This window comes from Lissotriton vulgaris, chromosome 8 (genome assembly GCF_964263255.1).
Source record: "Lissotriton vulgaris chromosome 8, aLisVul1.2, whole genome shotgun sequence".
Taxonomy (NCBI): domain Eukaryota; kingdom Metazoa; phylum Chordata; class Amphibia; order Caudata; family Salamandridae; genus Lissotriton; species Lissotriton vulgaris.
Window position 1 is genome coordinate 140,155,845 of NC_141696.1, and position 15,632 is coordinate 140,171,476.

The 15,632-nt window shown below is 47.7% G+C and overlaps 1 protein-coding gene across 1 annotated transcript in view; it reads right to left on the reverse strand.

Annotated features, from left to right (window-relative positions):
• Nucleotides 1-1,637: 1,637 nt before the first annotated feature.
• The window catches only part of PAAF1 (proteasomal ATPase associated factor 1), a 145,365-nt gene continuing 131,370 nt past the window's right edge, over nt 1,638-15,632 (reverse strand). The window contains exon 12 of the mRNA XM_086933833.1: nt 1,638-2,025. Coding sequence (XP_086789959.1) covers nt 1,948-2,025 — 78 coding nt within the window. The 3' untranslated portion in view covers nt 1,638-1,947. The remainder of the gene's footprint in view (nt 2,026-15,632) is intronic.

Genomic DNA, 15,632 nt, shown 5'->3' on the forward strand with positions numbered 1-15,632 from the left:
TAACACCCCAGACAAATTCGCCCATCTGCGGGCAATGTGGTCATCAGGGCTGGGCACACTCAATGATGATGACTGGAGAGAGGCTCTGGCCTCCTCCTGGGAAGCAGAAATAGCCTTTCAATTCCCGGGCTGTACAATTAAGGTATCTACATCGATCTTACTATATCCGAGAGAGGCTGTGGCAGATGGAGGCAATACATCATAGGCATTCTTGTGATGTTCTGCACTATTTGGGGACTTTTAACATACTGTATGAGACTGCACTGTCCTGGAGCTCACCTAGAAAGGGTGCTGTCGTCATTGGAGTTGCTACCGATGAACACCAAAATGGCCCTACTCCACATCTGAGACTTAATCGATGGGATTAGATACAAAAGGGTCCTGCAGTGGTTCAGTCTGGTGCCAAACGCTGGGCGGAACCTATGGCACTGCCCCCTGTAGCTGTGAGAGAAAGATTTGGACTACTGCCTTGGAATTGAGCTGCCAATCTTCTAGGCTAAGGGCTTCTGCCAAAAACATTGGAAAATTTAGGAAGATTGGGCCAGGTATAAAGGGATATGCCTTGAGACCTGTGAACGGAGACTTTGGTCGTCGGAGTGGGATATGAGAGTACCCGAGTCTCAGGAGGTTGGGGACTGACACATCTAGCAAGCAGAGACCTGGGTTGGCTGGGCAGGGGGAATTAGATGCTCCTGTCCAGAAGGCACCGACATGCATCACAATTGTGTACAAAAAAAACTCACAAAAAAAGTACATCTATTTCAAAAGTTGGGTTCTGCAATCCCACACTTGCACGGTTTCCACAGTTCACGAGTACCAAAGAGAATACCATGATGGAGAACACCACCTTTCAGCCTATGTACTGTTCTTGGTTAGATTAACCTCCACAACGATAACATAGATGCTAAAAGGTTGATTTTCGGATAACTGAGCTCTCCAGGGTTTGATTGTTAAGATAAGATGATCCTGCATTCAAAACAAAACTGGATGTTGTGTCTTATGTGTTATGATTTTGTGTCGGACAGGATGCTTTTTGTTTTTTACTGACTTTCAATTTACAGCCCTTTATTTTTAGGCACTGTGTTGTGGCATTAGGCCAAAGAAATGAAAACAAGTTTGAAAAATCAAATGCTTGAAGACAGAAATGTGCAAATGTAATTTGAAAAGTAGAGTAGGGATCAGGCGATAAAGGCAGTGTTTTTAAGGGACCACTGCTGTAAGGCTCTGAGTACCTTCACATTGTTAATTTGACTGGGAGACTACTACCAGTTCTTAGGAGATGTGTAATACTTTCAGTGGGCGAGTACCAGCACCTGTCAAGCGAAAGCACATATTTTGTGACACTAAGTAACACTTCTAGCTACCCATGTCAGGCGCTTGATAAAGGTTTGAGCTATGTTTAGATTTAAAGTAAGAGTTTATGGTAAGCTTAGGGTTATGACCGAATCAGAGTTAGCATATTTTCTGAGTTACGGTTCAGATACAGAACCAGGAAGAGGGCCAGAGGTATTGTTAGGGTGAAGGCCAGAGTAATGTTGCTATTAGTGTAAAGGGTAAGGATTATTGTTAACAAATCATACGGTAACGTTTATAAAATCAAATCTCCATTATCAAAAGTTTACAAGAAGGCATTGTGAATTATTGTTGTCAATTGAATCAATTTATTTTGATACAAAAAAACTGTATAGTTTAATTTTCATTTACAAAATGCAGCTAACTCAAATAAGAAACAAATACTTTTAATATGGAAAGATTAACATCGGGTCTTCTAGTTTGCACGTGTAATACCTATTATAGGTACATCGCACAGACTGTTCTGATGAAGCTTAGACACATTTGCAAGTGCATAGGGCAAAGACTATACACACACATATGAGTAATTCCCACCCCAATTTTTACATCTGGATCTATTCCTTCCATTCTATTTGGGTTGCTGAACGAGGCTGGTTACAAGTCTGAAAGGTGGTATTTTCTGATGATTCCATCTCTGCAGCAAGTATAGACCAGCTTCTCTGACACTGCCACCTAGTAAAAAAGACAAATAAATAAAATCACAATTAGCTCACTGCATTGTTTTTCTTTAACAGGTATCCTCCTTTCCATCTAACTGTTACTGCAGATCATGCACATAAACAATGAAAACTGTAAATAAAAGCCATTCAAAATGGTTTTCTTGGTTTACGTCCACTACAAAGTGTTAAAACCCATCATTTTGATTTGCCACACTGGCTTTACAGCTTGACGTGTAATAAAGATGCACATGTTCAAGGATAACTGTTTGGAATCTCAATAGTTTAAAGGTACAATCAGCAAACTTTGCTAGTCACATTAGATCTATAAATCTGACTGTAAGCCGCGCAAGACCCTCATTTATAGGTAACGGTGGGATTCTGCACACACAGGAACAAGCAGTCTTGAAATACGAGTGAGGCTAATAAAAGTTGCAATGTAAATGTTACTCAAATGCAAAGCCAATTCTACATCATGGGTATCTTCAGAAAGAAAATGTAACATAGCCTGTAACTATTAGTTTGTGGCTTCTGGTGATGTAGGTTCACATGCTCCCTTCCTGAAACCCAAAATGCATCAGGCCAAGACTCCACCTCAGATTTTGCTCCTCACCAGGCAGGGGAGTAAGATAAGTAGAGAAATCAACTGCTAGTAGAAATGTAAAGTGTATTGTGAATTTAATAATAGTACATGCAGTGCTTATTTTGAGCCAGTGAGGCTCAGCAGCACTCATTTTTGGGGACCGGCACTTATTTTAACTCATCAGATATTTAGCAATAGAGGGAAAACATTTAAACTGGAAAGAAAGAGGAAGAGAAAGACCAACAAAATGGCCACAAGGGATAAAACATGGACTGGTAAGAGTGAGATAAAGGGGCAGAAGCGTCTGGTAGTGGATTAAAGAGGCCTACAGTAAATTCAGCACTACGCAACCTTGGTATTTGGCCGCCAATTTTTAATAGCACCTCCAGAGCCGAGATTTTGGGCACAGACAAACACTTTTTTGCAAAGTAAGCACTGAACACATGTGATATAAACACATCTAAACCATGACCTCTCATTTAGGGAAATTAGAGAGTATATGTGGATTCACAGCACGACAAAATTCACATTGAAATTCAAAATACCTTATTTTCAAGAAACAAATTCTTACAGAAATATTGCACATTACCCAATTCATTAATAACTATCACAAGTGTCATAGAATCAGTAGTACACAGCACACATTCGAATCAATTTAACCAACACATACCTTCGGTTAGTAACAGTATGACATTTAAAAGTTCCCAACACTAAATCTCAATAAAAGGTCAACCACCCAAAATCCCACATATATTAAAAACACATTGAAAAGAAAGAAAGTTCCAAATTGACCAGCAAAATGCAACTCGTTTTGCTGAAGTAAAACATTATAAGTGCAGCATGCATAGCAGCTTAACACAGACACATGGGGCTCTCTTAATCAACCTTACTGGCAGGGTGAATTTGCCATCTCCAGCACAACCATATCATTGCATCCTCTTAATGCGGTCAGCATCTGTTTACTAATTGAAAACACCATATTACCAACCTTAGGGGAGTGACAACCTAACTCCTAAAATACTAAGAAGAGGGAGGTCTAACATGGGATATTGTGATTTTACACAGGTATTGATCAGTGGCAATGGCTAAATCTGATATATGAGACCAAATATCAAGTTTAATATTGATTCTCTCGAACGTATCCCATACTTTATAAAAACGGGCTGAAGAATCTTCTTCCTTTCCTCCAGGAAGAATTCACGATCCAACAATAAGTGGCTCACTGAGCACTACAAGCAACAAACCAATAGTTCCAGGATAAGTAACATTTTCCATTTGTAGAATCCTCTGCATAGACTGTACAGCAATGCTCTCTTACTAAAGCAGTGCCAAGTGAACAAATGAGGCGGAAGTTCTATGTACAGTGTCCCAATCTTGTGCTTATTGCCAGTCTCCGAACAGTAATGCCAAGTGAAAGTGAGACGAGTTAACCATGTAGCAGATTCACATAGGTTTCCTAGTGGTATGTTGCCTAGGAAAGCCATTGTAGCTCTCTTCTTTCTAGAAGATTGTGCCCTGTGCACAGAATGCAGAGTTGGCATCCATCTTTCTTGCCTAAAGTGGTGTCAGATTTTCATGTAAATCAGACCATTTCTCTGCCCACTTTCTTTCCCAATCCCTCTACACCAGCTGAGAGGGCTCTGAATTCTTTAGACCTGAAAAGAGTTTTAAAGTTCTATCTAGATAGGTCTAAGGTTATCCGTCACTCTGATCATCTTTTTGTTAACTATGGATCGATCAGGACAGGTCAAGCTGCCTTGAAGCGTTCTATCTCAAGATGGATCGTTTCATGTATTAAACTTGCTTACCAGCTGGCGCAGAAGCCCTTGGGGATTTCTCCCAGAGCGCATTCCACCAGAGGGAAAGCTGCGACTGCGGCTTTCCTCACTAATGTGCCCATGTCTGAGATTTGTAAGGCGGCGACCTGGAGGTCCGTCCCTACATTTACCAGACATTACTGTCTTGATTCTGACACGAGAGCAGATACCCAGGTAGGCCAGGCCTCCTTGAGGAATCTGTTTAACAGCTGATTCGGGCTGTTGTGATTGGTCTTTTTAAGTTGGGTCATGTACTTCTCATTCACCTGCAGGTGGTTGATGGGCTTGCTATTCTATTCAGTGCTTATGACTATTGATGAGGATCCACTGGAAGAGAAGGATAAGTTACTTACCTGTAATCCTAGTTCTCTTCCAGGGGTATCCTCATCAAAGTCATAAGCACACCCGCCCTCCTCCCCAGGTAATTGAGAGATGCACATTTCTGACTAGTATTTTGGCCCTGACTTCAGGGTTATGCAAAGAACAACTAACCTAACTGTCACCCCTGAGGCATGAAGGGAAGCCTGGGTCATGGCTGCCTTAAAGGCACTGTGCCAGTTTTAACTGAAAATGCTTTCAGTTTTCTGTGTTATTCACTTTTCAATGCAGCTTATGGCTGACAATGTCTTTTATGAGCAATTTGCAGAATTTATGGGTGTTTTTACTCATTAAAACACAAAGTTCAAGGACTATTTGACCTAATGTGTTTTTGTTTCCTTTCTAATTGCTGTACATATACAAGCGTTTACATTGTCTAGCCTTGGGTTTGGAGCTGCATTGGTGTGAGAAAAATTATATATGTATTTACATATATTTGGAAGGAGATATATGTGTTTTTTACATATACATTTTTATATTGTTTCCGGGGTCCCGCACATGGGCGGGAATATTCAGTGCTTATGACTATTGATGAGGATCCCCTGGAAGAGAACAATGTAATACATTAGTGCCCTCTAGGCATCTAATGTGTGTAATGCTCTGTTGGCCCCTGTCTCAGGGTGTGGAAAGAAAATCTATAAATCAGTGGTTTCACAGGCATTAAAAAGGAAGACTACCTTTTGCAGGAAGTGAGGATTTGTCGTTAGAACACCTCAATCATTGTGAACTTGGATGAAACTATTATGGAAGCTTGCATCTCACTCACTCGGCAGAAGGAAGAGATTGTCACTAAGAATGCTACCATACAAGAAAAATATTGTATTTCAGAACAATATAATGGCAGAATAGGAGGTCTCAAGAGTCTAACCCGGACTACAATGAGCTCCTATTTTGGGAAAGTGGGGTCCTTGGAGGAATGACTCCGCCCCCGCCCCTCTAAACCTTCCACAAAAGCTTTAATGACTGGCAGTTCGAATAAGGGTGTATGTTGTCAGTTCCGCATTTAAGCGCTGCTAACAAATTAAGGCAATGGATGTGCATGCCAACCCCAGCCTTTGAAGGTGCACCAAATAGCATATTATGTCCTAACCCAATACTTTAATGGGGGTCTGCTTATTTATTATGCAAACATGGACAAAACACTTCCATTTTGCTGCGCAACATACTCGGTGGTTAGTTTTTTTGGGAACCTTACACAGAACATGCATACACTCTTCTGGTAACTGTAAGTAGTCAAACTAAGACCTCTGATGCCAAATAGCAAGGTTCATTTATTTCCAGAGATTTTTATGCTGCTGTTGGCCCTTTGGCCCATTTGCGACGTAAAGAGGTCAACTGACAGGCAAAGTTTTGTGTGGATGGAGAAATATTTCTAATAGCACCGAGTACCAAGGTTGCCTTTCCAACATAAAAGCAACAAGAATGAGCCTTCTAGAAGTCTTGCTCAGCGTCCTTACTTCCTTGGATAATGGATCCAAGGTAGTGATGGAAAAGTGTAAGCAAATATCCCTGCCCATGTGCAATCATATCAATTCTGACCACTCCTTTTTTAAAGTACTGTTGAAGTAGTAGGGGATTCATTTCCCACTAGAGTACTTGTTGATGCATTCTGCTAAACTGGTGTGGAAAGTCATTGCCCACCCCCAATAGGCTCTTCACCAGGACCAGGATGTGGTGTCAGAAGGCCCAATCTGAAATCAATTGTGCTAATGCCGATCGCTGTGGCGATTGAGCCCTCTTGGTTTTGGATGTTATACTTGGTGGTCATGTAGTCTGTGTGAGAAGTTGGCCCGATATGCAGTGTTCACTATTCTAGTGACCACTATGCATCGGTCCAAACGACCCTTATGGTGATTGGTTGTAAGTCAACCTTAGACCAGCTATCCTAGTAGCGTGGATACGAGCAGTCTTCGGGCTAAACTCTAGAGGGCGTGTTAAGCCAGCTGTTATACCATCACATACCCCTTGAACACCAAGTGAAAGGACACCACACAAGTGTTATGAAAATAAACAGTGTATTTATTAGAATCACAACAGCCCTGTACTCTTTATGAGGACAGGGTACTAAGCACACAACAAAACTCTTAGGAAAATACTTCAAGTGCACAATCAATACAAGTGCCCGAGGGCACGGAAAGTTTAGTGGTCTCGGGCGGACCCGATAAGGCAAGTCGGAAGCGAGGGACTCGGGACCCTTAAGTAAGGATGCTATGCGGGCACCGAAATGCCGAAGTTACCTAGCCCCAAGGGCTGCGGCTGCACAAGTCTTTACAGACGTCGGGAGTCTTCGCTGACGAGCCAGGAGCCGGAAGGAAGGAGTTGCTGGCCGGCGACCAGTGGAAAATAGTTCGTAGAGATCCAAGCCTGGATCAGAGATGGATGACACCTGAAAGCAGAGGGGACCAAGTTCGTACTACTAGCCAGTAGTCAGAGGGTACCAGGAGGGCACCGGATGATCGTCACCTCGACTAGGTGAGTGGGCGACGCTAGGCTCTGCAGTCTCACGGACCAGAAGGCGTTGTCGGCGACCAGAATGGAGGTGCGAGCTGTCCCACGAAGGTTGATGCTGTCGGCGTCGCTGGGCCCAGGATTGGGGCAACAAGCCTTGGCAAATTTCAGGGCCACGTGGTGGGCCTAAAATGGCGTCTTGAGTGGACCAGGAGGGTCTGGGGTGTTCCTCTTGCAGGAGGGAGCAAAGGCCAGTCTGGAGCAACCAGACCAGCAGCGTTGGTTGTCGGGTGTCGTCAAGAGAGTCACAAGCCAGCGGCTAGTGATCGGACAACGTGCTGAACAGCAAAGAGCAGAAGGGCCCCACGCAAATCGTGGAGATGCTGGGAGGCTGCACTTGGGTGCTGGAGCTGCTCAGGGTCGGGGCGTCTCGGACCCCAGAGCACTCACCAGAGGATGCCTTCGGTGGTCGTGCTGATTTAAGAAAGCGTGCAGGTTTTGATGATGGCCGGTCCCTCGAGGTCTCGTCGCACCCACAGATCTCAGCTGAGCTGACGATGTGGGTAGAGGTCAGAGGTGCCAGGGAAGCTGGTTCTCGTCGAGCTGGGCAGTCGGATTCCTGAGGAAGGACTTGCAGCAAACCGCAGAGTTCTTAGATGGTGCCTGCAGATGCAGGGTGACTACTCCTTAGCCACAAGGGAGAAATCTTGAGAAGAGTCTTGAATGTCCTTTCGTAGAAAGTAGTTCTTGATTCAAAGATGATCTAATTTGGAAGGGTCCCCGCTCCTGCCTTTATCCTAAAGAAAGGGGTGGGTACATGACTAGGTCCTGCCCTAGGGGTGGGACCAGGAAGGGGGGTAGTTACACCCCTCTCCCCTGCCGGACTTTCCCCAGGTCAGGGGCTGCGCGCCCCTGGAACTGGTTCTAACTAGCAGATGCGTAGTGAGCACCGGGGTGCCACTCCGCAGTCACCTTCTTGTAAAGCCCTGCCTACCCAGGATACACAAAACCCTGTCTGGGACGGTGCGAACACCGCCCTGGACAGGAAACCCTTTGTCCAAGCTCTCCTCGCTGGAAGGACTCCCAGCAGCAGGAGGTCAGACTCGTGTCTGTGGTGGCAGCATCCATTTTGTGGAGCTGAGGCTTCAGTTAACTTTAACCGGGGTTCACAGTTACGTACATGTCGTGTCCCTCTAGAAGGGCGGAATGCTAACCTCGTCGCCAGCATTGGTGAGGGGGCAGCATCCCGATTCGTATGACACCTTACTCGACATGTCTTGATAACGCTATACCGAAGTTACTAATATGGTACGCGTTATCATGGAACAGCCATTGGGTCTTGGTTCCGCAAGCTGCAACCGGGCTCGGCTCGTGCCAGAGCCCAATTCACACGATTCCACGCACTCTGCCTTCAGGATTGTCAAGGCCTGCCATAGGAGTGACTGATAGGAACTCAGGTGTCCATTCTAGGGTTAGATATAGGGATACTATACCTAAAGCAACGGGTGAGTACGCCACGTTGCCCCAGCTGTCGCGCAGCCAGTTGTGTCAGATTTAGATGGCCATCCAGGGGTGGCATAATACATGCTTCAGCCCCTGGTAGGCCCTGGGTACACCGATGCCCTGAGTTACAGGGTCTGACAAGGTGGCCCAGTTCCAATTGGGTAATGCACCTAAGGTACACACATCAATTTAGCGAGAGAACAGCTAGGCTGTGGGTCTGATTGGCAGGCCCACAGCCCGAGAAAGTCGTAAACCAGTGAAACAAAAGCAAAAAATCTGAGTGATCATAGGATTGCAGACCCTACTCTCCTACATGACCCACCCCCCCCCCCCCCCCCCCAAACGTTGGGACAATAAACTAACCTTGACCATGTGAGTCTTCTTGTTCTAAGTGGAAATACCTGGAGAGCCCATCTGCATTGCCATGATCAGTGCCAGGTTTATGCTCCACTGTGAAGTCCATCCCCTGTAGGGAAATGGACCACCTAAGCAGTTTGGGGTTTTCACCCTTCATCTGATTTAGCCATAAGAGGGGCTTATGGTCGGTCTGAATCTTGAAATGAGTGCCAAACAAGTATGGCCTCAGTTTCTTCAGGGCCCAAACCACAGCAAAGGCCTCCCTCTCAATAGCTGACCAATTATTCTCTCTGGGGGTCAGCCGTCTGCTTATAAAAGCAATGGGATGGTCATTACCATCAAAATTCAGTTGAGATAGAACAGCTCCCACACCCAACTCAGAAGCATCTGTTTGGACAATGAATGGTTTGGAGTAGTCCGGACTCTTGAGGATAGGTGCCGTGCACATGGCCTGTTTTAGGTCATCGAATGCTTTTTGACAACTCGCTGTCCACTGAACCTTTTTTGGCATTTTCTTACTTGTCAGTTCATTAAGCGGAGTCACAATCGATCCGTAATTTCTGACGAACTTTCGGTAGTAACCAGTCAGGCCCAAGAAAGCTCGAACCTGAGTCTGGGTGGTTGGAGGAGCCCAGTCTCTGATTGACTGTATTTTGCTCTCCAGTGGTTGAACTTGGCCTCCACCGACAAGGTGGCCCAAGTATACAACCTGTGTCTGCCCTATCTGGCACTTGGTAGCCTTGATAGTGAGACCTGCTGCTTGCAGAGCCTCTAACACTTTCCGCAGGTGGACCAGGTGATCCTCCCAGGTGGGGCTAAAGACAGCAATATCGTCAAGATACGCCGCACAGAAGTCATCCAGCCCAGTGAGAACATGATTCACCAACCGTTGGAAGGTGGCAGGTGCATTTTTCAAACCAAAGGGCATTACCACGAACTGATAATGCCCACCAGGGGTAGAAAATGCGGTCTTGGGCTTGGCGTCCTCAGCTAACCTGATTTGCCAATACCCAGCTGTCAGGTCAAATGTACTTAAGTAGTTGGCAGAAGCCAATCTATCTATAAGCTCATCTGCCCTTGGTATTGGGTGGGCATCAGTCTTAGTGACTGCATTGAGACCCCTGTAGTCTACGCAGAACCTCATCTCTTTCTTACCACCCGGGGTGTGAGGTTTCGGCACTAGAACTACGGGACTAGCCCAAGGGCTATCCGAGGGTTCAATGACTCCCAACTCCAACATTTTCTGCAGTTTTGATGCAGTCTCTAACGTGATCGGGCTGCCTGTAGATTTTACTCTTGACGGGCAAGCTGTCACCAGTGTCAACCTCATGGGTACACCAATTGGTCTGACTGGGTGTTAGAGAGAACATATGCCGGAAGGATTGAAGAACCTGTTTACAATCCTCCTGTTGATGTTCGGAGAGGCTGCCACAAAAGACAACACCGTCTACCGATCCATCGTCAGGATTCTGAGTGAGCAGGTCTGGGAGAGGGTCACTCTCTTCCTCCTGTCCCTCATCTATGGCCATGAGCAAGCTCATGTCCTTCCTGTCGACATATGCCTTGAGCCTGTTGACATGGAGCACCCTGTGGGGGCTCCGGGGAGTTCCAAGGTCTACCAGGTAGGTGACCTCTCCTTTTTTCTCCAGGATGGTGTAGGGCCCGGACCATTTGTCCTTGAGTGCTGCTGGGGCCACCGGCTCCAACACCCACACCTTCTGTCCAGGCTGGTAAACTGTCAGGACAGCCTTTTGGTCATGCCAAGCTTTTTGGAGTTCTTGGCTGGCCTTAAGGTTTTCAGATGCCTTCTCCATGTACTCAGCCATCCGCGAGCGGAGACCAAGGACATAGTCCACTATGCTGGTTGCAGGCTTTTTGAGAGGTCTCTCCCATCCTTCCTTCACCAAACACAGGGGTCCTCTTACAGGATGCCCGTACAAAAGTTCAAAAGGGCTGTAGCCAACCCCCTTCTGTGGGACTTCTCTGTAAGCGAATAAAAGGCAGGGAATCAGGACGTCCCATCTACGCCGGAGCTTTTCAGGTAGTCCATGAATCATCCTTTTTAGGGTCCTGTTGAACCGCTCAACAAGCCCATTGCATTGTGGATGATAGGGTGTAGTGAACTCGTAGTTGACACCACATTCCTTCCACATAGCAGTCAAGTAGCTCGACATGAAGTTTGCACCTCTGTCAGAGACAACCTCCTTAGGGAAGCCCACTTTGGAGAACACTCCAACTAGGGCTCTTGCCACCACAGGGGCTGTAGTGGTCCTAAGGGGAATAGCTTCAGGATACCTGGTGGCATGATCCACTACCACCAGTATAAACTTGTGCCCTGATGCTGTTGGGGGTTCCATTGGACCGGCAATGTCAATCCCCACACGTTCAAAGGGCACCCCCACCACAGGCATTGGTATAAGGGGTGCCTTTGTCGTGCCACCTGACTTACCACTGGCTTGGCAAGGGACACAGGAGCGACAAAACTCCTTGGTATCTTCGTTCATGTGAGGCCAGTGAAAGTGCGAGACAAGCCTGTCCCACGTCTTCGTCTGGCCTAAGTGTCCTGCTAAGGGAATCTCGTGGGCCAAGGTAAGAAGGAAACCACGCTGAGACAAGGGGATAACCAGCCTCCTGGTCATGCCAGGCTTGGGGTCTCTTGCCTCAGTGTACAGGAGTCCATCCTCCCAGTATACCTTGTGGGTACCTGTGGCGTTCCCAGCAGCCTCAGCAGCAGCCTGCTGTCTGAGGGGTTCAAGGGAAGGGCAGTCTAACTGGTCCTTCCCCAGGTCTTCTCGTGTGGGTCCCCCTGAGCCCAGAAACTCAACTTGATCAAGTTCGAGTTCTTTAGGTTCAGTTTCCCGCACGTCCTGGAGGTCAGCCTCCTCTGAGACTTGATCCTCGACCTGGGGCAAGGGGGAAGGCGCTGCCTTAACCCGACTGCTCTTCTTCTTGGGAGGTGTCTGGTCCGTTGTTCCAGAATCCAGCACCTGTTCAGTGGGGCATCGTCTGACCTGTGACCTAGTCACAGCAAGCACATGTGCTGGCAAGCCTAACATCTCCATGTGAGTCCGGTGCTCCACTTCTGACCATTGTGATGACTCCAAAAAATTGCCCAACAAACAATCCACTGGGAGGTCTGAACTAACAACAACCTTTTTCTGGCCATTTACCCCTCCCCAGGAGAAAGCAACAATCGCCATACTATGACTGGTAGTGACGTTGCTGGCATTGGTCACCAGGAAATCTGTACCTGGCATGATCTGTCCAGGGTCCACAAAGTTAGGCGTCACCATGGTGACACTGGCACAAGTGTCCCTATAGGCCTGAGCCATTCTTCCATTGATCAAAGGCGTCTGTCGGTATTTGCCCAAAGTATTGGGACTGACATCAGGGGATATATCCACATCCCCCGTACAGACAAGGACAGCCTGAGTGAGTGTGCCAACTAAGTTGTCACACCCCTCAGAACCCAAGGTTTACCCAACTAGTCCCTTGGGAGGCGCACTACTACTGCTGGCTGTACTAGGGGGCACAGGTGCCTTAGGGGCTGCAGTAGCAGGAGTCTGCCCTCCTTTCTTGGTGCACTCACTAAATCAGTGAGTTTTACTTTTACAGTATTGGCACCACCTTTTCGATTGGCCTTCTTGATTCTTCTTTTTCTGGGAAGCCTGACCCCCCCCCTCTTTGGGTTGTTGGGGACCTGTCGAAGACTTCTGGTCATTTTGTTCCCCTTTCGAATCTTTACCCTTCTGGTCTGCTTTCTTCTGACCACCCTGGTTCTGGCCCTGGTTTTGCTTAACCCTTGTTCTGACCCATCTGTCTGCCTTCTTTCCCAATTCTTGGGGAGAGGTCAGATCCGAGTCGACAAGGTGCTGATGCAACAACTGGTTCTGACAATTGTTTAAAATCTGTTCTCGCATGATCAAATTATACAATCCTGTGTAATCAGTAACCTTACTGCCCAGCAACCAGCCCTCCAAAGCCTTAGTGGCACAATCAACGAAATCAGACCAGTCCTGAGACTGAGTTTTCTGGGTATCCCTGAACAGCAACCTGTACTGCTCAGTGGTTAGGCCAAACCCATCAATCAGTGTGTTCTTCAGGACCTGGTAATTGTTAGCATCCTCGACTCTAGTAGTGAGGAGCTTGTCTCTACCTTTACCTTCAAAGGAGGGCCACAAGATAGCTGCCCACTGACTCTGGGGGACGCACTGGACAGTGCAGGCCCGCTCCAAAGCAGTAATCCATTTGTGGATGTCATCCCCTTGCTTAAAGGGGGGCACTATCTTACTCAGGTGCCTAGTGTCTAAACTCCTGTTTTCCTGTGGGGGAATGCTGCCACCAGTGGGATTTGTCCCACTCAATTCTTGCTCTCGAGCAAAGGCGAGTCTTTCTTTGGCCAGGGCAAGTTCTTCCCTTTCGATCCGCAGATTGACTTCCCGCTCCTTAGCTTCGTACACTCTCCTCTGAGGGGATGTCATCCCTCTTCGAGCAGAGCCTCGAGAGCCATTGGTTCGAGCGGATCTGTTAGAGCCTCTCGACAGAGACCTAACTCGTCCACTCCCAATGTTAAGCTGGCCTGAGAGGGGCCCCAGGGGTCTCCTAGTACCATTCTCGTGCCGGCTTAAGTTGTCCCTAGTTAGCTGGCTAACCACTACTGGACCTTTGTCTGCCTCGTCCCCAGATGTCTCTAGATCCTCATCCTCCTCTTCACCTTCTGCGGAGAGATGGATAAGGTCAGGGTCACCTGCGGTTCCCTCGAGGGGGGGCATACTCTCTTCTGGATGAGAAGGGTCGGTGTTACCCGCCCTCCTAGCATCATAAGTCTCCAAGAGACCAATCAGAAACGGAGTTGTAGGGTTTGAACCCTGTTTTAACTTCCGAGATGTACCGAGTTGTCGCATCTCTTGGAAGCTAAGTGCAGCATATCTGGACATGACCTGTGGAGGGTCGACTGACACAAGGGGAGACTCAGAGTTTCCTCCTTTGTCGGACATGCTGCTTCTAGTGTGGTGTAAGTGATGCACCTACCTACACTATATGTTTACCTACTGATCCCTTGCTAAGAGTTGTATCCAAGGTGTGCTAAGCCTTGAGGAGCTACAACAGCTGGTTCAGTAGAACTCAGAGTATTCTAAGCTAAGTTATATGTACCTGGAGTACTTATGCGATCTTTCACAAGATATTCTTAGGATACGCGTGGTAAAACAACAGCAAGCTCAAATCCCAACCGCTGCTCACCAATGTGAGAAGTTGGCCCGATATGCAGTGTTCACTATTCTAGTGACCACTATGCATCGGTCCAAACGACCCTTATGGTGATTGGTTGTAAGTCAACCTTAGACCAGCTATCCTAGTAGCGTGGATACGAGCAGTCTTCGGGCTAAACTCTAGAGGGCGTGTTAAGCCAGCTGTTATACCATCACATACCCCTTGAACACCAAGTGAAAGGACACCACACAAGTGTTATGAAAATAAACAGTGTATTTATTAGAATCACAACAGCCCTGTACTCTTTATGAGGACAGGGTACTAAGCACACAACGAAACTCTTAGGAAAATACTTCAAGTGCACAATCAATACAAGTGCCCGAGGGCACGGAAAGTTTAGTGGTCTCGGGCGGACCCGATAAGGCAAGTCGGAAGCGAGGGACTCGGGACCCTTAAGTAAGGAGGCTATGCGGGCACCGAAATGCCGAAGTTACCTAGCCCCAAGGGCTGCGGCTGCACAAGTCTTTACAGACGTCGGGAGTCTTCGCTGACGAGCCAGGAGCCGGAAGAAAGGAGTTGCTGTCCGGCGACCAGTGGAAAATAGTTCGTAGAGATCCAAGCCTGGATCAGAGATGGATGACACCTGAAAGCAGAGGGGACCAAGTTCGTACTACTAGCCAGTAGTCAGAGGGTACCAGGAGGGCACCGGATGATCGTCACCTCGACTAGGTGAGTGGGCGACGCTAGGCTCTGCAGTCTCACACACCAGGAGGCGTTGTCGGCGACCAGGATGGAGGTACGAGCTGTCCCACGAAGGTTGATGCTGTCGGCGTCGCTGGGCCCAGGATTAAGGCAACAAGCCTTGGCAAATTTCAGGGCCACGTGGTGGGCCTAAAATGGCGTCTTGAGTGGACCAGGAGGGTCCGGGGTGCTCCTCTCGCAGGAGGGAGCAAAGGCCAGTCTGGAGCAACCAGACCAGCAGCGTTGGTTGTCGGGTGTAGTAAAGAGAGTCACAAGCCAGCGGCTAGTGATCGGACAACGTGCTGAACAGCAAAGAGCAGAAGGGCCCCACGCAGATCTTGGAGATGCTGGGAGGCTGCACTTCGGTGCTGGAGCTGCTCAGGGTCGGGGCGTATCGGACCCCAGAGCACTCACCAGAGGATGCCTTCGGTTGTCGTGCTGATTTAAGAAAGCGTGCAGGTTTTGATGATGGCCGGTCCCTCGAGGTCTCGTCGCACCCACAGATCTCAACTGAGCTGACGATGTGGGTAGAGGTCAGAGGTGCCAGGGAAGCCGGTTCTCGTCGAGCTGGGCAGTCGGATTCCT